This window comes from Drosophila albomicans, chromosome X, assembly GCF_009650485.2.
Source record: "Drosophila albomicans strain 15112-1751.03 chromosome X, ASM965048v2, whole genome shotgun sequence".
NCBI classification, from domain to species: domain Eukaryota; kingdom Metazoa; phylum Arthropoda; class Insecta; order Diptera; family Drosophilidae; genus Drosophila; species Drosophila albomicans.
Window position 1 is genome coordinate 8,648,467 of NC_047627.2, and position 25,490 is coordinate 8,673,956.

At 40.7% G+C, this 25,490-nt stretch overlaps 4 protein-coding genes across 13 annotated transcripts in view; 2 read left to right on the forward strand and 2 right to left on the reverse strand.

Annotated features, from left to right (window-relative positions):
* Window positions 1–258: 258 nt before the first annotated feature.
* LOC117578032 (serine protease snake) lies at window positions 259–2,256 on the forward strand. The gene is made up of 3 exons (XM_034263144.2): window positions 259–814; window positions 908–1,207; window positions 1,275–2,256. The coding sequence occupies exons 1-3, from the start codon at window positions 619–621 to the stop codon at window positions 2,066–2,068; spliced, it is 1,290 nt and encodes a 429-aa protein (XP_034119035.1). The 5' UTR covers window positions 259–618; the 3' UTR covers window positions 2,069–2,256.
* A 433-nt stretch (window positions 2,257–2,689) lies between these two features.
* LOC117578033 (C-type lectin 37Da) lies at window positions 2,690–3,691 on the forward strand. The gene is made up of 2 exons (XM_034263145.2): window positions 2,690–2,847; window positions 2,901–3,691. The coding sequence occupies exons 1-2, from the start codon at window positions 2,715–2,717 to the stop codon at window positions 3,353–3,355; spliced, it is 588 nt and encodes a 195-aa protein (XP_034119036.1). The 5' UTR covers window positions 2,690–2,714; the 3' UTR covers window positions 3,356–3,691.
* A 1,935-nt stretch (window positions 3,692–5,626) lies between these two features.
* LOC117578028 (non-canonical poly(A) RNA polymerase protein Trf4-1) lies at window positions 5,627–15,847 on the reverse strand. 8 transcript variants are annotated; one of them, XR_007954403.1, is made up of 7 exons: window positions 15,686–15,847; window positions 12,589–12,719; window positions 11,010–12,533; window positions 9,975–10,655; window positions 8,343–9,055; window positions 6,863–8,036; window positions 5,627–6,785 (listed from the first exon to the last, which is right to left on the reverse strand). XR_007954403.1 is itself a non-coding variant. In XM_052001855.1 (7 exons), the coding sequence occupies exons 3-7, from the start codon at window positions 12,148–12,150 to the stop codon at window positions 7,041–7,043; spliced, it is 3,438 nt and encodes a 1,145-aa protein (XP_051857815.1). In that variant the 5' UTR covers window positions 12,151–12,533; window positions 12,589–12,719; window positions 15,686–15,847; the 3' UTR covers window positions 5,627–7,040. The 8 variants fall into 8 exon arrangements, 7 of the variants coding, with proteins under 7 accessions (XP_051857815.1, XP_051857814.1, XP_051857816.1 ...); XM_052001855.1 differs by having other exon boundaries at window positions 5,627–8,036; window positions 11,010–11,838; window positions 11,932–12,533; XM_052001854.1 differs by having other exon boundaries at window positions 5,627–8,036; window positions 11,010–11,841; window positions 11,932–12,533.
* Window positions 15,848–17,769: 1,922 nt separating this feature from the next.
* LOC117577963 (inactive dipeptidyl peptidase 10) overlaps window positions 17,770–25,490 on the reverse strand; it is a 146,611-nt gene continuing 138,890 nt past the window's right edge. For all 3 annotated transcript variants that reach the window (XM_052005159.1, XM_034263014.2, XM_034263012.2), the window contains exons 3-10: window positions 24,080–24,293; window positions 23,924–24,018; window positions 23,778–23,863; window positions 23,137–23,709; window positions 20,802–21,992; window positions 20,200–20,394; window positions 19,970–20,130; window positions 17,770–19,907 (exon numbers count right to left, since the gene is read on the reverse strand). In XM_052005159.1, the coding sequence (XP_051861119.1) occupies window positions 19,561–19,907; window positions 19,970–20,130; window positions 20,200–20,394; window positions 20,802–21,992; window positions 23,137–23,709; window positions 23,778–23,863; window positions 23,924–24,018; window positions 24,080–24,293 (2,862 nt within the window). In that variant the 3' untranslated portion in view covers window positions 17,770–19,560. The remainder of the gene's footprint in view (window positions 19,908–19,969; window positions 20,131–20,199; window positions 20,395–20,801; window positions 21,993–23,136; window positions 23,710–23,777; window positions 23,864–23,923; window positions 24,019–24,079; window positions 24,294–25,490) is intronic.

A 25,490-nucleotide genomic window follows, 5' to 3' on the forward strand; every position in this document is an offset into this window, starting at 1 on the left:
TCGATACTACTGTGTTACGATACTTCCTGTTATTTTGTACATTTTTCACTTGTATCGGTTGAAAAGCTTATTTTATATTTTAGTATTAACTACATAATTAATAGTTTGTTTTAGTAGTTAACTTACACACATGTGCAACAGCAGAAAATTAGTTTAATCAACAGTTTGAATAGTGCGCCTAGCATTCGCATTTATCGATGCTGCTAACAACAGCTGTTGTTCAAGAAATTTACAGAGACTCTCACCAGATGGCGCCAATGACACACGCTGTGAAGCTTGCGCAAATAACAAATGGCGCGTAATAACAACACAGCACTTCGTCGAAGATGAGCAAATATAAATCAATTGCTTGTGCAGGAAAAAAAAAATAACACAAATAAAAATGAGGAACAGTAATCGCGAAACCGGTCACGGTTCGGTGTACCTTTGCCCGAGAGCACGTGCTGTCGTCATTGAGAATTCCCCCTGCCAAAATGGAAAAGATACCGCGACTGTTTGAGATGTCAATTAAAAAAAGTCCAAACGCTATACAACAAGATCTTTGAAGTTGCCTGGCTGGTTTCGATTGTTGTGTATTTGTGTTTTTTTTTTTGGTGTATTTTATGAGAGGCGCAGCGCATGCCAACTTCAGTGGCAGCCACACAAAATCGCAGATCGCATTTAGAAGTCGAGCTTGCAACTAAGCGGGACGTTGAGAAAGCCCAACAAAAAAAGAAAGGAAAAGAAAAAGTGGGAAAGAAAACGCACAAAATGATAAATGCAATACTGTTGTCGTACTTGTTGTTGTTGCTGGTCACACAAGCAAAAGCTGCAGGTAAATAAAATAATAACAATGCAAATTTCACTTTTGTTCCCCATATTTCAATGAATGAAATTTCCCTCTTCCCCTATATTTTTGTTGTTACAGTCGCTAATGCAGCAATTAAACCACTGTCGCAGCGTGGAATCATTTTCCCCAAGGAATCCTTCGATGATTGCTTCACAGATGACCATCAACGGGTGCCGGGCAGTTGCAAATTGCTCGAGGATTGTCCCGCCGCCTTGCGACGCTGGAACGAGCAAAGTGTGCTGCCCAAGACATGCTACTTTGTGAAGTACGATCAGTTTGTATGCTGCGATCTGCATGACAACAACAGCACCACGCCTACTACGCCTACCATACAACCGGAGCCTGAACCAGAGCCACAGCTGCGATCAAGTGAACAAGGTGCTTAGTGGATTCGTTGTACTTTATATTCTACTTTTTGCTGAAATTTCCCATTGTTTATTTACAGCTTGCGAGGATTCAAAAATCTTTGGCATTTCCATTGTGGGCGGCAGGCCAGCTAAATACGGCGAGTTCCCCTACATGGCCGCCTTGGGTTGGCAGGCGAACTTCGATGGCAGCATCCTCTATCGCTGTGGCGGCACACTTATTGCACCCACTTTTGTGCTGACGGCGGCGCACTGCATCAACTTTGGCGGACAGCTGCCGGCGACGGTGCGTCTGGGTGGCGAGAATCTGACCGAGGGCATGGGCGAGAATCATGCCATACGACGCGTTTTCACCCATCCCGACTATACGGATACCGGCGCCTACAATGATATTGCGCTGCTCGAACTGGACGCCACACAACCCTCGTCACGGACCATTGTGTGTCTGTGGCAGAGTCCAGAGTTGCCGATGGATGAACTCACTGCCATTGGCTATGGTCAGATCCAATTTGCGGGACTGTCATCAAAGCAGCTGCTCAAGGTGTCGTTGCAGCATGTGACACAACAACAATGTCAGCCGCATTATCAGCTGGAGGATTTGCCGCAAGGCTTGGCACTCAGTCAAATGTGTGCCGGTGATCTCAGAGGAGTGGGCGACACCTGCCAGGGAGACTCGGGTGGACCCCTGCTCATGCGCAGCAAGAATCAATGGTTCGTGGTGGGAATCACATCATTGGGTCAAGGCTGTGCCAGCGGACCGCCGAGCATTTATACGCGCGTCTCCAGCTATTTGGATTGGATCGAGAGCATTGTGTGGCCCAAAGCTGAGGTGGGTCCCCAGCAGCCGACTTTCGATTTGCGCATGAATGACTGATGCGTGAATTCCCCTTCGCATGGGAATTTCAGCGAATTAGAAAGCTTAGTCATAATATATTCTATTCGTCATAAGCTCACATTCATCTCTTGTCTTGTCTCGACTGCCTTAGCAAGTACGTAAACATATAATTTGACTTTTATTGACGAATTTATGAGCACTGCAAATACATTTTAAAATGTTAATGTTGTCTAATAAAATGTTGATTTGAATTTAACGCACGTTGCTTCTGGCAATGTCACGCAAAATTTTGTTACCTACTTTTAGGTGTCCGAAATATGTTTGTCTATTGAAATGCGGTAGACGTTTATCCAATTGGCATAACTTTCAATTGCCTACTTTTAGGTGCGCCCTCAAATTATCGATTGTTGTGCATTTGGGAGGCGCCAGTTTTAAATTGCCAATAATGAGAAAGTTGATAACTAGCCAATTATTCTATAATTCTCATTGCTATTACTCACTATGCTTTAATTTGAAATATTTGTCAATTTCTTGGAGTTTATGTTGTTTAACATCGCTGCTTGTGCAGTTGGTCTTGCACACAAACAGCTGTTGATTGCAATTTAAAGACTGCAAGAATTCCTATTGCATGCCATTGTGCATAAAAACCAAAGTCAGTCTGCTTACTAAGTTAGAGTACATCGAAATGCATCCCCAGAATGAACAGTTTGCTATATTACTGCGCCTGCTGCTGCTCGGCTGTTGCCTGATTCCTTCAGCACTTGGCTATCTGCCGGATGTCAACATATTCACCAACTATCGTACAGAGGTCTACAATGGTGAGTTGTGCTCTAAGATTGTCTTGGTATAGATGATAGTTATCGGATTGCAGGTATTCCGTCGGACATTGATACGACTCCGTTTATACGCATTGGCGACAACTATTACTACATTGAGCCGATGAACAAGGTGAACTGGTTCCAGGCGGCGGGCGCTTGTCGCATGATGAATGCCCACTTGGCCTCGATTGAGGACAAGCCGGAGATGGAGGCACTGGTCAAGTACATCAAAACGAAGGGCTTCAAGAATAACGATTACTTTTGGATATCGGGCAACGATCTGGGCACCGAGGGCGCCTTCTACTGGCTATCCACGGGTCGACCGATGACCTATGCCCCCTGGAACGGACCCAAGCAGATGCCCGACAATTACGGTGGCAACGAGAACTGTGTCCACATGTTTGGCACTCGGGAGCTGATCAACGATGCCAACTGCAAGATACTGATGCAGTACATTTGTGAAGCCAGTGATCCCAAGACCTTCAAGTTCACCTACATCAAGTGGTAGAAAATAGGGAGTACATCGATATATTTTTTTTTTTTTTTTTTTGCGTGCGTGGGAGACACGGCATTTATTGGGAGCTGTTGCCTCGGTTTGCATTTGCAGCGCATCTTCGGCAACAGCTTTTCATCATCTTCGTCATTCATCAAATATCAATATCATTATAGTTATCGTTATCATTATCGTTATTGACCGGCTTACGCATCGAATTTGCTAAGTATACATTATACATCAGTTGATTTACGATTTACTTTACGTTACGTTTACGTTATGCATATAGTACATACATTATATATTTAAATATATATATAACTATATAGGTTTCGACATACATATACATAAATAAATATATATATATATATATATATATCATATCTCATATGCATTATGTTCGCGTTAGATCGGTTTCTAAACAACAACAATCGCTTTAGCCGATATAAATACACCGATATACATATTAAAAAAAAGCAAAAAAAAAAAATTGGTTATCAAATGAAAACAAAAAACATATTTGAATTAGTTTCACGTTACAAGTTACAGCTTACTTGGCTAGGCAAACAGTGATCGGATATTGAAAAAGTTACGACATAACCTCAACACTAATATTAAATATTAATCATCAACTATCGTCTGCGTGTTTCTCTGTGTGTGTGAGTGCTATTAACGTACACATACACAGGCATATACTATATGTATATTTAAATATGTTTAGTAAATTGTTTGCATCGTGTGTTTTTGTCAAAGTCTTAATGCTTAAACCTAACCTAACTTTTTACCGCGCACGCACACACACATGTAGGTGTATGTGTAATGTACTATGTCTGTATGCGTATTTATTATAATTAGTTCATATTTATTAACTACATTTATATATATAAATATTCAACAGAGTGCATAAATTTAATAATTCTTATTTGTTACTCGTTCTCTTTCTCCACTTTCGACTTTCTTTCTCACCATTCGCCGTCTGCAGCTGTGTTCAGTATATGTGTGTGTCTGTGTGTGTTATGTATGTGTGCGTGCGACTCTCTCTATAGGTGTGTTGGTGTTAGTGTGTGTGTGTGTAAGGTGGGCTTCAAAGCAGCTGTGAAAGTCAAAAGCTTTCAGCTGCTATCGAAAGACTATCAAGAAATGATTGTGCTGGAGCGCTAAGAGGATTCCAAAGGAACGTGGAGCGTGGGCGATACGCAAGTGTTGTGGAAGTGGGGCGGGGAAGTGGGGCATGCACACAATTCGTTTCTCTTATACTTAATACAATCCTTAAGTTTTTTTTTTTACTTTGTTGTTTTGGTTTCTTGTCACTTAAATTGGAAAGAAGAACAGCCTAAATGTTATACATGTACAAAGTCTAAATGTTGTAGTTCTTTTTTCTTTTGTTTTTGTTTTAAAAACCTCTCTCAAAATGGCAGTACGTTTAAGTTAAAGTGTAGAGAATGATGGGGTGGAACAAGAAGGGGGTAGTATTTGTGGATAGGGGAGGCCATAAGACGAAAATAAATATATATTTATATAGATGTTTGTCTATAACTACGTATAGATGTATGCGTGTATGTACACTAATAAATGGCAGGAATTGCATATATACACAAATATATATATACATATATATGTACGTGATAATGAATAATTTTACACCGTTTTTGTTTTTGGTTTGTCGGTTCTGTTTTTTTTTTTTTTAGTTTCTCGTTTCTTTTTTTGTTTTTTTTTTTTTTTTGTTTGCTTTTTAAACACATCATCGTCTTGAGGGGGAGACGACGACAATGTGTTTGTACAATCGATTTTTTGTTGCTATTTTCTGTCGGTTTTTAGGTGCACATTGTTTTTAAATATAATCGTAATAATAATAATATGTATAATCATAATAATAGTAATGGTAAATGGTAATCATAATAGTAATAGTACAGAAGTAGTATTGGGATATTTCAATGAGGATAGGATAATAATTAAAACAGTTTTGTGGCCCGAATAAAAGAAGCAGCTTATCGTTAAACATTAAGAGCTAGGCTTATCCATGGGAATATATATAAATATATATATATATATATATATGTATATATTAATATTAATAATAATGCTCTAAACTTTGATCAATTAAAAAACAAAATTGTGTGTGTGAGTGTAAAATGTGTGTAAACTATTTTCTCCTATACAATTATTTTCGTTTTCGAGAATTTCGGGGGATTTCCTTTCCGACTCTTTTCAAACTGTGTTTTGATGCTTCTTTTTGTTGCCGCGCAATTTCACTTAATAATATTAGCGTGAGAATTGCGCACGCAATTTAGCTCAATTTTTACAACTATTAGTTTTTTTTTGTTGTTAATATATATATATGCATTTATATATAATTGTATGTATCTGTGTGTTGTACTTAAACTATAAGCAGCAGACTAAATCGTTTATAATAATAGTTAATAGAATTCCATTGTTTAAACATCTAGAAAAAAAACGAAAAAAAAAAACTATTTGCAATCTTACAATCTTAGAATTATACAATTTTCTTTACAAACTCTTTGTTATGTGTTTGTGTTAATGTGTGTGTTTTTTCACTTGTGGTTTGCCCTAATTAAATATTGTATATTATATTAATATAACTATTTCATATACTTAACTTCGTACTTCACATTTCGCTCACATTATAACTTAACTGACTACAATGTATTTTCTTATTTGTATATATATATTTTTTTTTTGCTTTTCAGATTTTTAATAGTATTTAGATGTAGTTTTTATCTCTGCTGTGATTCTGTTATAGTTTTATTTCATATTCATTTTAGAAACAAAATGAAATAGACCAACTATTAGCAATTGTAGGGAAAAGTGTACGAATTATTACTATATTTATATATCTTAATGCTTATGGATGTGGGCGCAAGCGAGACAGCAACAACTTGCTCCTGTTAATGGGCACTACTTTCGTTAATAAAGGAGAGAAAGAGTAGAGTGAGACAGAAAGTGCCATCGTTTTCATGTTATCGTCAAGCTAATATTTTACATTGTATATACAATCGAGCGTAAATATATTACAAAATTTTAATAAACTGCAATTTACTAATTAAAATCATATTTATAAAGAAAAAAAATGAACAATTTAAATATGATATTATAACTCTCTAGCGGTTTTTCTTGGCGTGTCATTGCAATTTAAAATGGGTATCTAAACGTGTGTTGATATAGTTATTACGATTGGTGGGAGCTAATGCAGCAAATTGGAAAAGGGGAATTCTTGTTTCATATTCACGTAATTCTTCTGATGTTGCATTCCACAAATCAATAATGACGCAATCGTTTGAAATAGGAATACAAGCGATTCCAGGAATCGAGTTATCATCATATTTGATTACCTTCTCGCTAAACGCAAATGTTTCACAAGATATTCCAAGTTCCTAACGTGCATTCTCTGTGTATATAACTTGAGTAATCATATACGTGTAATATTCTTGATTCATATAAAAAGGAGGAGTATAAATAAATAAAATTGAAACACGACTCTTGCTATCTCCTATTATTGCTTACTTTTGTCATCTCTTCTTGTTCACTAGCTAGCTAGCTATCTCTTGGTCTTCTTCTCTTTCACTCCCAATCAACCTTTCGGTCTGGCTTTCTGTGCGAATCTCGCTTGCAATCAAATCGAAACAAATCGCTCATCAATCAACAATCATTACGCCTCTGGTACTGCATGAGATTGTACTCTTCAGCGATCGTCAGACGCGACCAATTGCCCGGCAGCCGAGTCGGTGGACTCGCCGCCCGAGCCGGAACGCGATGAACGGGATGATGATGAGCTTGAGCTGCCAACTGAGGATTCAGACGATATGGAAATGATTGATATTGAAGAGGGTGAACTAACCAGTGTCTCGCGCATTGACGGCAATCGGCTATGGCTATGGCTATGACTATGACTGTGGCTATGACTGTGACTACCGTGACTACTGTTGTTGTGGCTACTATGGCTGTTGCTACTCGATGTTGCCGATGATGCCGCCGTTGCAGCTGCTGCTGCTGTGCACGTTGTGGATGACACTGTGGGCGAACCTACCGCTTTCGATGACGTTGATGAGGCTGATGAGCTTGATTGCTGTTGATAATGTCGCCGCTGTTGCTGCTGCTGCTGATGGTGATGCATTTGCTGCTGCTGATGGTGATGATGTTGCTGCTGCTGCTGCTGTTGTTGCTGATGGTGATGATGATGATGGTGATAGCTTCCGCCACTGTTGTTGCTGTTGCCAGCATTGTTGTTACTACTATTGCTGCTCGACAGCCGCAAATGCTGTGGTCGCTGTTGTTGCTGCTGCTGTTGCTGATGATGGCCATTGTAGTTGGTCTGCTGTTGCTGCTGCTGCTGTGGATTGGACATGGACTTGTTCAATTGCTGTTGCTGCTGTTGCATTGGCGGTGGCACATAGAACTGCTGGCGATAATAGGAATTGGTGTGACTTCGCTGTTGACCTCCTCCCTGCTGCTGCTGTTGTTGTTGCTGCTGCTGCTGGTGATGATGCTGGCCATAGGTTCTGCTGCTGCTGCTTGAGTTGCTGCTGCTGCTGACGTGGTAGGCCGTGGGTGTGGTGGCTGCTGCTGCTGTTGTTGCCGTCGTCGGTGCCGCTGTCGCCTCGTTGTCCACTGCATCCGCGGAAGGAAGTTCACCAAGTTGTTGTTGCTGCTGGTGGTGGTGGTGGTGATCCATGTCTGGCTGTTGTAGTAGTTGTGAAGAAGATATACATGTATGTTGGCTTGGCTGGGCCTGCTGTGGCTTGGCTGGTGGCATGCTGGCCGCATTTGCTGCTGCTGCAACGTGGTTGCTGTTACTGTGGTTGTTGTTGCTGCTTTTACGCAACTGTTGCGTTGCATTTGTTGCTTGTGGAGCAATTGCGGCCAGCATGGCACAGCCGGCGGCCAGCTGCTGCGGCTGCTGCATCTGCATCTGCATCTGCTGCTGCAGCTGCATGAGGCCGGCAGCCATTCATCATGTATCTATGCGTGTGGGTGTGTGCATTACCGACGAGCCCGTGGACGAGCTGTTGCTGCTTCCATTGCCGCCGCCCCCAACACTGTTGTTGTTGTTGTTGCTGCTGCTGCTACTGCTACTGCTGATGTTGCTGCTGCTGTTGGCCACCACAATGGGCATGGGCACAATGGCTGTTGTGTTCACATTCTCCAGTCCATTTGGGGGCGACGATGTGATGTCAATGACCTCGACAATCTGTTGATTGCCCCCCGATGTCGTCGTCGTCGTCTCACGATCGGCATCGCAACAATCTTTGCTGTCCTCGGAATCATCGCCCGATGAGGTGCTGCCCCGCCGATGACGCAATGCGCTCAGATTCAAATTGCCAATGGCCAGCTGCGATTGAGCCTGCGGCTGTAGCTGCTGCTGCAGCGGCTGTTGATGCTGCTGCTGGTGTTGGTGTTGTGCAGCAACCACTGCCGCCGCCGCCGCTTGTTGTGCCGCCGCTTGTGCTGCCGCTGCAGCTGCAGCCGTATGATATGGCTGGGCGATGGCGTGCGGCTGCAGCACCGCATGCGGATGATATATCTGATGCACAACGGCACCGGAGGGCATGATCACATATTTGGCGCCGCCATTTGTGTAGGCAGCTGCGGCGGCGGCGGCGGGCAGCGGTGCTGCATCCACGACAGCCAGATGCTCAAAGTTCTCGCGTATCCATTCGCGATAGTCGATGACGTCATCGGTGATGTGTATTATCCGACCTATAATCATCATCAGATATAATAAACAACGTCACACCAGCACATATGTATGTACAACAACACAAAACAAAAACAAAAACAAAAACCATATAGCAAACCAAAACCAAATTAATATCAATATTTCAGTTATTTCATTTGCCATAAATAGGCTTTCTTCCCAGAATAGACACAATACGATGCAGTCTCGACTTTCCTGCCAATATTTACACACTCTCATCTATTTATACACTTGTGCTCTATATATAAACACAACTACTATGTAGCGCTCTGTATATAAATGTATTTTTAAACGTTTTCGAGAACGCAGCACGAGATGAGCGAGTCTGCTCGACTGCTTCTAAACTAATCTCTGTTTTGTATTACATAGAAATCAGGAAGCGGAAATAATGATTGTTTGTTTTGACTATACTTGGCACAACATGATCTATACTAAACTGCTTATTTTGTTCTAAATATCCACAATAATTATGATACTGTAGGTTTTCTTTCACTTGAAGCACTTCTTTTATTATTCGGACGTTGACTAACGACAGTAGCAGCAAGTGGTTTAGCTACTCCAAGCATGGCTTTGTTGACGCGCGGACAAAACATAATACATTATTGAAACAGCTTGCAGTAATCGGAAACCGCATACAATTAATAAGAAGCTGAACAACCAATGAAATAAATACTATAATAAAAGAAAAATACTGGTATATATGTATATATAAATAAAAGCAACTATTTACGAAATTAGTAATGCAATACTAACGTTTGTTTAGTAAGTAAATTCATATTTTCTCTCTTTGACTGTTCTTTAACATTTGGTAAACTTTTTGCATCGATTGACTAAGACTATCCAAACAAGCAACGTTATTATTATGAACTCACTAAGAAACTGCATCGTTCTGTCGTAGAATATTTGCACGCACACACTCACCTAATATGGAATGGGTACTCGGATCGGTGTCCCAAAGATTGAGCGGATTGACGGCCCGGGTAAGGTCACGATAGGCGCATTGGAAGGCCTGCTTGACATGGAGGGCACCGTAACTGCTGCGTCCGATGTCATTGCCAGGCGTTAGGGGATCCTCGATGCATAGCAGCGATGGCCTATGGCCATCGACCATGTCACGTTGCAGATCATCTTTGGCCATGTAACGGCCGCCATTCTTAATGGAGATGCCAATTCGAATGTAATTAAATCGCCGGCCATACAGCTCAAAGAATTCAAGCAGCAGCACGCCCAAATTCGTTTTGTCGTGGAAGATGCCGCGCGGATGCAATTGCAGGAAACTGATGCACATGAGGATCAGTGAGTACGACGAGATGCCGCCGGTGAACACCTCGTTGAGATCACGTAGCAGCAGAAACTGCTTGAGCACCAACACCAGTTTGCCCAGCACCGGATAATCGCGTTTGAATTTCTTAATCAGCTCCGCGGACTGTACGCCCGATTGCATATTGAACGATATGTCGACCTTCACCTGTGTCTCGCGATCCGTTAGCTTAATGATCGGCACCGATGCCTTATCCAGCACACGCACCGTGCACGCCTCGGCAATGCCGCGCGATACAAGCTCGAATTCCAGTGTGCGCAACGGCAGCTTTTCCCACAGGCCTAGAGAAGTAACAAGAGAGAAGTTTAGTAAATGTATTTTACAATACAATTTCAAACGAATCTCCGATTGATTTCAGCATTAATTGTTAGTTTGTGTTTTCTGCAACTACACTTGTTCACTTGATTTAAGGAGATCTTAACAAAACCTATTAACATTTCAATCGACTTCTATAAAGTAATACAATATCAATTTCATTCTATTATTGCAGAAACTTTCCAATTTATCTATAACTCTCCTAACTAAACTATAAAAGTGAATTACCTCAATCAACTTGACTTCTAATTATGGTTAATTCTATAATTTAAACAACTACTGCTGAAATCAATTGGGAGATTTGCTTGCGTATTTTTTACCTAGCACAACGAGATCAATGTCTGAGGTGGGCAGAAAGAGGCCGGTGCGAAAGGAGCCAAATATCTCGACAACAGCCTGGGGCCAGATGGAATGGACAACGGTCTCGATGCGTTTGACCACCTCATTGCGTATGGCATGCTCGCAGGCCGTGGGCAGCACATACTGATAGAAATGCTCGATCTCCTCGTGCAGTCCAATGATGCCCTCGCCGTAGATGAAGTCGCGCTTTCGCCACGGACAACCGCCGTATTTGGCAATCATTTCGGCGTGCTTATTCAAATTGAGTGTGCTCGATTTGTTGTCAACCACACGTTTCCTGCGCGATGGATTGTAATAGGTGTTGGCTCGCTCATGCAGCGGCATTTTAGACGCGGGATTCACTACAAAATTGTTGAAGGCGCCGCTGCCGACGCCGCTGTTGCTGTTGCCGGTGGTCGTGTTGTTGCTGTTGTTATTGCTACTACTGTTGCTGCTGCTGCTGCTACTGTTGTTGCTATCGCTACCTGGCGGCGTCGTTGTGCTGTTTGCAGCAGCTATTGCTGCTGCTCCTGCTGCTGTATTTGATGATGTCGTCACTGCGGTAGTTGCTGTTGCAGCGGCAACTGTTGCTGTTACCGATGTCGTTGTCCCGTTGCCTGTTGTGCTGCTTGTTGCTGTATTGTTGACGTTGCTGTTGCCGCCGCTGCTGGTGTTGCTGCTGCTGCTCACTGGCGAGGAGGAGTTATTGTCGTTGTTCGATGTGGAATCGATAGATGTGTTGCTTGAGCTCTTGCCTCCGTTAGTGTTGTTGGTATTGTTGCCGTGACGCGATGCCGCTGTACCGTTAAACTGCTGAAGAAGAATTTGTAATGAGTCGGGATCACGCAGGCTGATTGTAGGACCGTTGCTTAGCAGCCTAGTATTTGTATTGCTTGTGCCCACCACCTGTTGACCACCAGCGTTGCTGTTGCTGTTGTTGCTGCTGCCGTTGTTGTTGCTGCCGTTGTTGTTGCTGCCGTTGTTGTTATTGTTGTTATTCTGTTGTAGCTGCTGCTCGAGAAGTGCACCCATTTCCTGGGCATTCGTCTCCCAAATCTTTAACCATGTGCGCAACGCTGGTCCCTCCTGTTCCTCCTGAAACCAGCCAACACAGGGATCCATTCAAATGGGCGATTTGTTTATGTGCTGCTCACAGCGAAAACGCCTCTCCCTCTCTCCTGGTCACCTGGTCACACTGACTCTCCGCTTCTCACTGTCCCTCTTCCCCTGTGTCTTGCTTTCTTTTTCTCTCTTTTAGAGGACTTTTTTCAACTTGTTGTTTATAGAGATATATTTTTGTGTTGATCAATGCGATGACGCCGGCTTTTCCTGCTGAGCTGCGATGTTTTCAACGAGAGACTCTTTGACTAACTGCTAGCTAATGCAATTTGTTTGTGGCTAATTCCAGCTCCAGCTGCAGGTGTTGCTCGGTCGCAGCATCAGCGGGGATTGCAATGCGCTGCGTGTTGTAGCTGCTGTGCTGCTGTGTGTTGCCTGTGGGGCAGCTAAGCAAAGCGTGTCCGTCTAATTTCTATTGATGTTTCTCACAAATATACTCACTTTTTCTTTTCTTGTTTTCTTTCCGTTTTATTTTGTATATTTCAGTTGTTTTCTTGTCGGCAGCTCAGTACGCGCGCGACAATAATAAAATGCTTGACAAGGCCGTCGTATATGGTTTCAATCGGCTGCAACTGTAATGGGAATTTAGATGGAAACATACAGACACACACATTATTAAACAGTACTATTGCAGCAGCCGTAGCGAAAGCTTGTATTGAGCTTTTGTCAACTCTAGCTTTAAGCTCTCTGCACATTTGCTAGCTGTGCAGCGTTGCCACCTGTGTGATACAAAACTGCAATGACAACTAACTCTCTCTCCCTCTCTCTCTTGCTGCGCATTTACGAAAACAAAATGTACAACAAAAAAGAAGAAACCCAAAGAGAGATCGACCATATACATATGACTGTATAAGATCGTGTCGTGACGTCAGGAATGCGGGATCTCATTGTACCATGTCAAATACAAGCATAAATAAATATGTTTGTGTGTGTATTTGCAGCTCTAACGATCGCATGTGTTATCAAAAGTGCAGTTTACTAAATGGAAAGCGCCAACAATGGCATTACAAATTATGCGCTATTTTTCTACAAATAGAAAATCGCCGCCGGCGTCCAACAAATGCAGTCGGCGCCAAATGCAGCTGAAGCGTAAAGACTGCAAGAGAGGGAGAGCAACAACAACGCCGGCGGCGGCGCCGCCTTTAGCAGCAACTGCAAAATACTCAATTTAATTTTCTTCGCTGTATTTTTTTTTGTGGGTTTTTTCGTGCTTAGCAATAGCCGAAATAATCAAGAAGCAGAGCCAAATGGGCCAAAGAAGACAATAAAATACATATAGACGACGACGGCACAGCAATGTATGCATGTGTCTCTCTCTGTATGTGTAAATATGTTTTCGTTATCGCATTGGCAAAGTAAAGCAGCAGCAGTGCTCACGAGACTACCGCAAATCACATCGTGGTACTGCATGTGTGTGAGTATGTATATGTGAGCTAGTTGCGTGTGTGCGCGCAAGGGCGTACAGGTGGCTTGTGGCGTGGGTGCCGGCGGCAAGAGTGCGAGCGAGAGACATAGAGAAAGAGAGAGAAAAAGAGCGCGGGCAATGCAAATATAGCGCGCACATGTAGACGGAGAATAGGCAAAAAGTAGGAAAGCACTCGAGTACTTGATTATGCTATGATTATGATTATGCAAAAACCTCTTATTGTGCGTTAGTTTCGTTAAACAATTAACCAATTGCACGCACGCACACACTTATACAGTTGCAATCGAAAAATTAGAATTGGAATTATATCAAATTTACGCGACACTGTTTTTTTTTTATATTTACCAACAGAATTTTGGCTACAGCATCAACAGCAGTATTGCACATACACAAATGCATATAAACACACACACTCTGACATATGCACATGCACAGAATTTGGCAAATTAACACTTTCAGCTTCGGAGAGATGGAGACACACAGAGAGAGAACACGATACACATATCACACGACACACACACGCACCTACACATCCCCATGCATGTGTGTGTGTATGTAAATGGAAAAACACGACAGTCTATGCTTAGGCGACTGTTGCTGCACAACACAAATTTGTATGTACAATATTTGTACATATATTATACAATATATTCGCTTACGATTTGTTTAAATCGTTGTACTCGCTCACTCTGTCTCGCTCTCACTCGCCCTGCACTTTTGTAGTAGCAGCTACTGACTTTGCTCCACTTTAGCACTTTTTAGTGTTGCCGCATACAGGGATGTGTCTATCGACAACAGCATCGAAACTATATCGATAAGCAAAAAAGAAAAACAATCGACACTTAAAATTTAAAAATTGGGGTCGTTTCGGAAATCATTCGATTAGCAGTATTAAATTATATATTGTTACATTGTCGAATATAATGTAGTTATTTTAAATTGATATAAGCAAAAAATGCAAACAAATTATTAGCCCCGACGATTTAGAAAACATATTCCTCCAATGGTTGATTTCGCTTGCTGAGAGCACCAGCAGCTGAGATATATAGGTCGGCGTTGCCACCTAATCTAAAATCGTTTTACAGCACTGCGCAACGCGACAACAACGGAAGAAACGAGCATGTAAACAATGAATTTATGCAACTGCCCTCAGCAATTTGTGAGCCGAGATGAAAATTTTGAATTATAACTGCAATTTCAATTCGCAACTACAGTTAATTAATTTCGCGATAACCCACAGCGGAAAATTTGTGTAGATTACTCAAAAGATTCTATTGTCGACTTATTCGTATTTGACAATTTTTTTTATGCATTTCATAGTACTACAAATTGCCCCCACATATCAAGAGCCACCCACTTTGCCCCCGCCCAAAAATACAACTACCAATACAGACACGCAGAACGTAATTCACACATACATACACACACATTAGAGCAGAACGCAATCGACGTCACAAACACATGCATATGAGAAAAAATGAGAATCTGATTTAGCTGTTTTTCTGCGCTGCCTCTGATTTATATCTCGCGTAATTCCGTTGGAATTTTTCACACACATTTTTTTCTTTACCTTGACTAGTTTTGTTCTCGTTGCGTTTGCGTTCAATTTCAAGTTTAGCACAATACACGCACAAATATACATACGCATACACATCTACACATGCACACATGTGCTTCTCTCTATAACGAAGATTCAATGCGATTATCAGTTTTTTTCATTTTCTGTTCTCTATTTTTCGCTTCCCGTTGCGTCGCTTTACAAAAAAAATTGAAAATAATGAAAACCCGCCGAAAAACGCATTTGACATGTATGGCAAGAACTGTTGTTGCGCTTGCAACAACGACTATATTTTGTGGCAGTCCTTATAAGCACAATTTAGAGTGGTCTCGTCTCGTTCACTTTCATTGCTTGGGAAACGTCCGCTTGTCTGGTTGCTATGCCTTTTTATGCACATACACATACACGCACACACACACCCATGCAGGCAGGCAGTCAGCCAGCCAGCCTACTACATGCGTACACATACACACGCACACACACAGCCACTCACACGCACTCAACTCACAAATTAGTTCTTTCGAGAAATGTATTCGTTTTTTCTTTTAATTTACCGTGTGCAAGTACAAATTGTTGAATTTGTTTTGACAGTTGTTGGCTCACACAATCAATACGCTACTTTTCCAGCGTCTTAAGGTTTCGATTTACTTGCGTTTTTTAAATAAAAAAAAAAACGCTAGCAAAAATTGCAATACGAACACGCGACGGCTACGCAGTACTAGAGATCGGCGTGACCGCAACTTTATTTCCCGAAAATACTAGTTGATGATACAAAATGTACCAAGATACACCACCACCCAATTGTTAGCTGGTCACACTTCATGCCGAGCACAGTAGTATTTTTGTTTATGACAAACGCAACGTTTTCGATTGTTTACATATTCTCATTTTAATCTGATTAGACTGTATAAATAAAAAAAATCGTTTTATTAAATGCAATAACGAGTCGCTAGATGGTGGTGAAATTATTTTTACTCAAGGCAGCTAATATATTCTGGAAATATGCTATATTTCATTTTTACAACAGGACATATACTATATTTCATTTTACAACTGGAAATATACTATATTTTATTTTACAAAATTATACAAAATAGTCTCACTTTTTAAATAGGGCCTGCACTTGATTATTTTTAGGAAAAACATAACTAACATTTGGTATAAATAATTTTATGGCATGCTCTGCTCGCCTGTAGCTGCGCCGCTTTTGGTTATCGATTGCCATACTCATCGATAAGCAGCTGGCGAGTGGCAATTCGAATTAAAAACCGTTAAGCTGGCATACTAAACGTATACTTACTTTTATAGAAGAAAAGAAGGAACTTTTTATTTGTTTTGCATACACACAAAAATTTCATGTTTATTTATTGTTTCGATTTTCTTAAATTATTAGCTGTTGTTGTTGTTCTTTGTAGTGTTTATCAATTATTGGTATACTTATTAGATTTCTGAAGTTCAATGTAAGCACATCTGTTTTATGTGTGTATTTGAATCAGGTTTCAATTTGTTCGGTATTTAGTTTTGTATTTATTGTTGATGTATATTCAAAAGTGTCTAGTGTCTTGAAACCAAATAACTTCGTTGGGTGTGTCATTTGCAAATGACAACATAAAAAGTGTCCAGTTGTGCTCTATTTGGTCTTTTCATTTTTTTTAAAGGGTTGGGCATTTATTGGTGTTTCTTTTAAAGTGGCAACTAAAATTCAGTTAGTTTGTACTTTATGGAAATAATGAGTTTCGTTTATAAGCATTCATTATTATATTTAATTATATTTTATTCTGTTTTCTTTTTTTTTTGTTCTATGTGTTGGTTTCTTTCAGTTGAAAATACATTCAATGGTTGTTATATTTAGGTCATGTTGAAATTATGCCATATGTTCCTATGAATATGTATGCATGAATATAACTTGGATACATACACATATATGTTACATATATCTCATCATTGTTCTGTTACATTTAGTACATGCAGATATACATACATACATATACATACATACAATGCTATGTATATAGTTATTTGTTTGTTAATAGATTTTGTTTTAAACATTTATAAATATGTATTTCGATTTTCTATTCCCTCATCTCGTTTTGTTTTTATAGTTAAGTTTAACATTTATTAAGAGCTGCACGCTCAACAATTAGAGCTGTTCCTTGACTTTGTTTATAAGTTGTTAGTTTTGTTTTTAGTTAGGATATCAATTAACTTTCTCATGTTTTGCATCTCCATCAGCCGTGTACAACATTTAAAGCTTGACTATTTTTTTCGTTTTTCGTTTTTTTTTAGTATCTTGGGGTTTTGTTTTATATATACTTTATTTTTAGAGTTACTTATTGTTTTCTGGAATTTCAAAACCAGCCGCACAGTTACTCTACAATAAAAATTCGCCACTTCTTAGGGCATTATTGACGCAACATTTAACACCTATTTATAGTATGCATTTTTTTGTTTATTAATTTCATGTTGTTTGTCATTTTCCAATTTGCACATGCACACTCGTATCGTAATTAATTAAAGTTAATGTAAAAAAATCTAAAAAAAAAGTTTTATCCCCTTTGTTTTTGAAGGGGGGGTTTCCTCTATAGCACACATACCGATCTCATAATTTTCTTTTAATTTTTCGTTTCGTATTTTTTTCTTTTTTGGCTTGGGCCACAACAATTAATATCTATATATAATGTAGTACTGTTATACTTTGGAAAACTCTACTAGGGTTCGTTAGTAGTTAGACGTCCTGGTTGGACAGATTCCAATCTTCTTATTTACTGTGGTTCTTTCTTTTCGTGTTTTTGCAAGGGTTTCTTTTGGCTTTTCTGTGTGGCACATGCATACATTTCTATTTTTATTTCTATTTCAATCGAGTTTGGCCCTAAATTCATGTGAATTTTCAAACGCAACGTCTTTTTTATGTTGCTATGGCTTTTTAAGCTGCAAACGAACGATGATCGTGAAACAGTTATGATTATGATGATTAATAATCAATTGGAAGGTTTCTAAGTTCTGTCTATGGCTGCTGAACAATCTCATTAATTTTTATGTGTTTTTTGCTTTTTTATTGTTATATTTTCAAGCATTTCACTTTAGTTAGTTATTAAATGATTTTTTTTTTTTAAATTTTTATTGCTATTTTTATGATAGTTTTTCGGCTACACTTAAATTGTTGCTAGCATTCTATTTAAAACATTATGCACGAGTTTTTATACCCTGGCAGATAAAATTCATAAGAATATTATCTCTTCTTATTTAAGTAATCATATGCTGCTCAAGGGTATTTAATATTCGGCTTGCCGAAAAATATGTAGTTTTCCTTCATGTGAGTTTGTTTTTCTGTGGTAATTGGACATACATAAATGAGATGTAAAATGTGTTTGTGTTTTAAAATTTTAATTATTAATATATACAAAAAAAAGTCGGCTCAGTCAAATATATATGTATGTGGTATATATATATTTATGTGTGTACAATACTATATAGTATGTAATGTATGTATGCAGTTACGCATAATAGTATTATATTATTAATATCGATCTAAACAAATCTATAACACAGAACACATACATACACACATACTTGTACAAATACATAAATTAAATTAAGTCCATAACAATTATATATGAGGCATAAACGAAATACACAAGTACGCATACTGTACCTTAATTATTATAATAATTATAATTACAATCATTGTTTGTGACATTTGTTGTTGTTGTTGTGTTGTGGTTGATGTTTCTTGTTTCGAAACATTTTCGTTTTGTGTTTCCCCTACGATTCCAAAACCCATGACAAGCAGCATTTGTGTTGATCCTTGTTTGTTTTTGGTTTCAATATACAATATGTAATAATCAGTCGCATAAATGAATCACCTTGCTTTTGTTGTTGCGCTATAAACATTCGCTTTGCTGGCCTATAGAACGCACCACCCATCACCTCTCTCTCTCTCTCTCGCTCTCTCGCACTACCTTTCACACGCACATTCAAAAAATACCATTTAAAAAAAATACCAACAATTAAAAGTAAACAACTTAAAGCGACAGTCACACTTTTGTTTGCATACATTCCACACATTCACACCGAAATGCACATGATTTGCCATTCACACACTCAATCACACACACGTACATACATTCTAATGCTGAAGGATGCGCATCTTTTTGGCCAGCGTTGTCTCCGTCTGCTGCAGCTTTCGCTTGCTGCTGTAATTGCACAGCTTATTGGAGACCTTGCTTAGTGTCATTGCCGATGACGTCATGAGATCCAATGCCTGGAGGCTGTTGTCCAGTTCATCGAGTGCGGAGAGCGCCGTTGTTGTGGCGGTTGCCGTGCCAATGATTGATGACGTTTGATTGTGACGATCACCGGGATCGATGTCAATGTCGATGAGCTGATTGGCCAACGGATCCTCGTCATAAGGATCGTAGGGGGGTCTTAATTATTGTTTAAACACAAATAGACCCGTGGGATCCCACTCGTTGTCATCGACGGGTCCAAAGCATTCATCGAAATACCATTCCATTGTCTTGTACACATGACTCAGCGATCTGGTAATCGCATGATCCTCATCCGGATACACTTGATGTCGGAACTTCACCTGCTGATCGACGAGGGCGCGCACCAGCATCAGCGTGTGCTCCTGATGCACCAACGTATCCGCAGTGCCGTGCATGAGCATTAGATTGCGTCCCTTGATGTTGCCCGCCTTCATTGTGAGATCTGCCTCCTGCAGCGCACGCAAATAGTCGCCCTTCAGCGGTATATACCGCTCCGTAAAGAACGAGTCTACAGCGAGTGAGAGAAGCGTTAGTTGAAGATCAGGTACCTAGTGTTCTCAAGCTACTCACAGTGATAGCCAAAGCTGACAATGGGATTGATGGCGACGGCACATTGCAGCACCTGCTGCGAGTCATCGATGAGCATCATTGCGGACGCATAGCCGCCGTAGCCCCAGCCAAAGGCGCAGATGCGCAACGGATCAATGAACTTGAGATTATCGCGCAAATAACTGTCAGAATCAAAAGAAATTGTTGTAGTATTGTAACGTATATGGGACCTTATTGGGAGCATCGCTTACGTGAGCACGCCCAGCTGATCTTCGACCTCAACGGTGCCCAGTTTGCCGTGTACTTGAGTACGCAACAGTTCGCCTTGATAGCCACTGCCACGCCCATCGATCTGAGCCACAATAAAGCTGCGCTGGCTGCACAAATACCAATTCCAATCCACCTGGAAACGCTCCGTCACCAGCTGCGAACCCGGCGAGGCGTCGCTGTATCAATGGAAGTGCATAATTGTATTATAATATTACAGTCGAACTGAAAACCAAGGTGCTTTTTTTCTGATTCATTTGTAATTACAAATGACAAGAATCGAATTGTTTTGAAATTTAGCTTTATTAAGAAACGAACCGTTTAAACACATTACAAACCGAAACAAACTCGAACAAAGCGAATACTAAAAGATTTGGTTCACAAAACAATTCAATCAATTAATGATGTATCAAAATTTCCAAATATAACAACTTAAAAAGACAAAGTTAAGTATACGTATTAGATTTTTTAATTATCATAAATGCTCGAAAGAAAAATGTCTCTAAATGTCCCTACCATGACCCATCAACCCATTTAACCTCAAGCTAAGCTTAGCATTAATAAAGGGAAGGGTCTGAGTACTTACACATGCAGAACCAGGGGAAAGGCGACCTCCTCCTCCTCGCGCATGCCGGGCGGCAAAAAGAGCCGCACTTGGGCATGGAATCCATGCCGAATCTCCACACTAAAAGTGCGCATCTGTGGAATCGCCAGTTGGGAGAGACGATGTCGCAGCACATCCCCGGCATTGAGGACGAAGATCTTGTCATTGCTGGCCGTCTCGACGAGATAAACGCTGGGCGCCTCGGGGCCCAGACACTCCTGCACATAGTAGCTATAGTCGCGACTGAATTGCACACGATTGTACAGACAATTCTTGGGTATATCGTAGATGCAATCGTCCGGCTCGAGACGCGCCACAATGTCCTCCCAGCGTTCGCCACGTTGCCATTCGGCGGCATTAGTGCTGCGGGCCCGATGGAGGCGATAGGTCGCCTCAGTGTTGTCGCAGGTGAGGCAAGTGGGTTGCGTTGATGTGATGTAGGTGCGATTCGATTCGGTGACGTTTAGTTTAAGGCTGATCTTGTAGAGGTGCCGTTCGCCCGGCCGCTTCTCAGGAGCAGCCATAAAGTAAACGATCTCATGTCCCTCATCCCAGCCCACAATTTCGGTCACCTCAAACCGACCCATGGTCAAGGGGACCGGACGTCGATCCAGTGACGAAATGAACACCACATGACGATAGTGTCCATGTTCGCCGTCGCGCACCGGCAATCGCTTGAGCAGATAGCCACCGTTGGAGATCTCGTATGTCGTTTGACCATTCGTCACATTCGCCTGGCTATCCGCAATTGACGCAGCTCCTCCGCCGCTATCGGCATCCGGACGCAGCACGCCGGCACTGCGCAGCTGGGCAGCGATGCGAGCCGAGAATATGGGTCGCTCGGCGGGCAGCACCCAGCCATCGTTGATGGTCACCTCTGTGTGCACGACCTGGCAGTGAAAGTGTGGCGCCCGACAGATCACCGTTGTCGCTTTGGTCTGATCCCGATTTGTTACCGTCACCGACAGATCGATGGGCGAGGCCCAGGTTAAGCCGCCCACATAGCTGCCATTGCCCAGCTCGGCGGGTAGTTTGATTTGTGTGGGGAACATGTATTTGGTCACCGCCAGATTGACCACGTTCACCGTCACGTTGGGATTGCGTGCGCCAGCCTTGGGGTAGCGTTGACTCAGCACCGCCGGGTACTTGATGTCGTCGCCCATCCAAGTGTATCTGTTGGGTCAACAGAGAGGGTCTGTGTTAGTAGCTGTCTCTGAGTTAGAAATGTAATAACATCTACATTGTCTTTTATAGACCCTTTACTATGAAGTTTGAGTCGTGTAGGATATTTACTAATTCTGAAAATATTATTATTGCATTTTAGAATTGCGCATTGAAAAGTTGACTTTAAGTTGTACGACTTTTCCCTCACTAAAAGTTAGTTTTGGATTGAAAAGATACATCTGCTTCGACTTCTGAGGACCCTTTACTAGTTAGGAAATGTATTCCTTAGCCAAACCATAGTATTAACATTTTAAATGTTTGATTTATGGCACATAATTGTGAAACATCATCTAAATAAAAGAAGGGCTGAACAAATAGATACTCTGCATTGCGAAATGTGTTGTTTGTAACTTGTTGATGAGTATGTGTTTTCCTCGGTTATGCTTTAATTGCATTATATAGATTTGTATTGATTGTAAAAAAGTGAATGTTTTCTTCAGACCCATTTCAATTTTACTCAAAAGTGTTAATATCAAATTTTATAGACTAGTAGATACACTGAACTGCTAAATGAATTGGATATAGCTTGAGGAAATGTTTATATACTCTTTAAAGATAATTTAATTGCATTTAAAGTGCTGGTATTAAAAATTATCGACTAGAAGACACCCTGTAGTGCAAAATGAGTTAGTTATAGCTTGAGGAACAGTATATGATTTCTTCACAATTATTTCAACTGCATTAAAATATGTTTTTTTTTAAATATGATCGACTAGAAGACACCCTGTAGTGCAAAATGAGTTAATTATAGCTTGAGGAAGAGTGTGTGTTTACTTCAGAAATATTTCAATTCACTCAAATGTTTTTTTTCAAAAGTGATCGACTAGCAGACACCCTGCAGTTCAACAAGAGTTAGTTATAGCTTGATAAAGAGTGTGTGTTTTCATCAGAATTATTTAAACTATACTCAAATACATTTTTTTTCAAAAATGTGATCGACAAGCAGATACCCTGTAGTCCAAAATTAGTTAGTTATAGCTTGATGAAGAGTATGTGTTTACTTCAAAATTATTTCAAATATCAAATATATTTTTTTTTTCAAAAATGTGATCGACTAGCAGACACCCTGTAGCCCCTCAAATGGACAACTCACTTGTATTCGTTGACTTCGCTATCGTTGAAACTCAAGAAGGCGAGAAAATGACTGTCCGGCGAGAAGGCAATGCTGCTTCTGCGACTCTCCAGCTCCGGGACATTCTCGTAGGTCCAATCGGGTACGCCATTGTAGAAGACACCCGCTGCGCCCGTCTGCGTGATGCGACAGACGAGCTCGCCCTGCACCTTTGGCTTGTAATAGATGTCGTTGTGATGCACAAATGCGATGGCCTGATTGAGAGAGTAGGCACCCTTTGAGGCGCCACCGTTTGCGCCAGCATTCGCCTGACTTCCGTGCTCACTGCCGCTCGCTGTGGCGCTTGTGGTGGGCGGTGATTTGCCAGCACCGCCAGCTGCAGCGCCTGCTAGACTATTGAGTATGATGCTGCCGCTGGGCAGCGGCGACATCGTCGTTGTGGACGGTGCTTGGCCAGCCGACGAAGGAGGCGGCGGCGGTGGTGGCGGATTGATGGGCGCCCAGACGACGTGCTGCAGACGTGGCGCCTCGGCAATGTTCTCCGTTGGTCCCAAGGGGAATGTGTTGGCCGTTTGCACCTCATAAACGTGGTGTCTGCAAATTAAAGAAAGAAAGTGTATTAGTTCTGAGTGAGAAGCTGCAAAGTAAAGACAGTTGCTTACCTTGAACCTTCTGCATTGCTGTCCGATTGCAGCAAGACGTATTTCTGATCTGGCGCTACCAGAAACGATTCCGCATTCAATTGGCGCTAGAGAGGGAAGAGAGCTAAGCTATAAACTGTACTTTCTAACTCGTGCATTTTACTCACAAATGTGGAATTGGTCATAAGAATGCGCGTCGTATAATCGGCCATATTGAGTATCGATAGGCCGCCCGTTGGATCGCGATAAACAAGCTCGTGATCTGCAAAAGTTAACAATTACTTTCAAGTCCGATTTATTGTCGAATTCGACGCATGCTCTACCATTGCTCCAGGTGCCGTTGAAGGGCTTCCACTGCAAACTTTTGCTGAGAATATCGCTGGGCAGCATTCGTCGCCCCCGAATGCGCAATCCCTCATCCTCAGGCGATAGCAGAAATATCGAGAATATGATCAAGCTGAAGACGGCGGCGATCACCAGCAGGGCTATGAATATGCCACGCCAATTGCGTCGCTCTGGAGATATGGCCACCAATTCCTGCAAAAAAACACAAACACACAAAATATCCAATTACAAATACTGAAGAATACATTTACATAGTTTAAAATTGCTTACGATTATAGCTGAAAAAGTCAATTTGTTCCTATAAATATATTGCGTTAGATATGCATATTAAGTATTAAGTATAAGTTTCTTTACTACCAAAAATATGCGTTAAAATATTATGCATGTTAAATATTAAGCATACGTTTATGAATATAAAATATTAAGTATATGGGCAAATCCCAGAAACAGTCCACCAGCGAGCAATTTTTAAATTTCACATTTTCTAATTTTTCTTTATATGGAACATTAAAGTAGATATGGCATCTTAAGAATTTAAAGCAAAAAAGAAATTTCGATCATTATAAATGCACAAATTTGTATCAAACCCAATTTTATTTATAATTTTCATAATTTTACTTGAATTCGTGCTCTGCGCACACCTTCAAATCCCTATTTTATTCTTCGCAATTTTTTGCCTCTGCTTGGGCTCACACACAAATCTAAAGTAAATCACGTTGAAATAATTGTGAAGCACATTTATATAATAAATAATGTTTAGTTCAAATTAAAAGATTTTTGTCTTATGTTAATGTCAGCGGAAAAAGTGTAGCGTGCGACACAATGGGTTTACAGCTTTGCTAAAAATCTAGAAACATTATTAAGACCAAACGATCGGATTTTGTCTTCTAATATTCTTAACTTTCTTTAGGATATTAACTTTCATAGGGTTTATTTTGCAGAATTCGCTAAAAATTGCGTTTGAAATGAAAATTTTGAAACTGACTTCCACTTGGTGTAGCGTGCGACACGTCACAATTTTATTAATTATTTTCAAAACAGTGACTCCAGTGAAATTGAATCTTATACCCTCCGAAAGTACTCTCAATTCACTCTAAACACATAACAAAAGTTTACGGTAAATCTTTAAAAAAACCCCCAAAAAATTGATTTTCATTAGCTAAAATCGTGCGAATGTAGCGTGCGACACGTGGGATTTGCCCATATGTTTTGTATTTCATAAAAATGTATGTAAATTAAATATTAAGTATACGTCTCACACTAGTTTCAATAAATCAGTTTCATTGAAGCTGTCTTTGCGCACATTAAGTATACGTCAAGTTGTATTCTTTGGAAAGCTTAAGTATGTATGTAATAATGATTAGAAATTATTCTCATGTTTCCAATTAA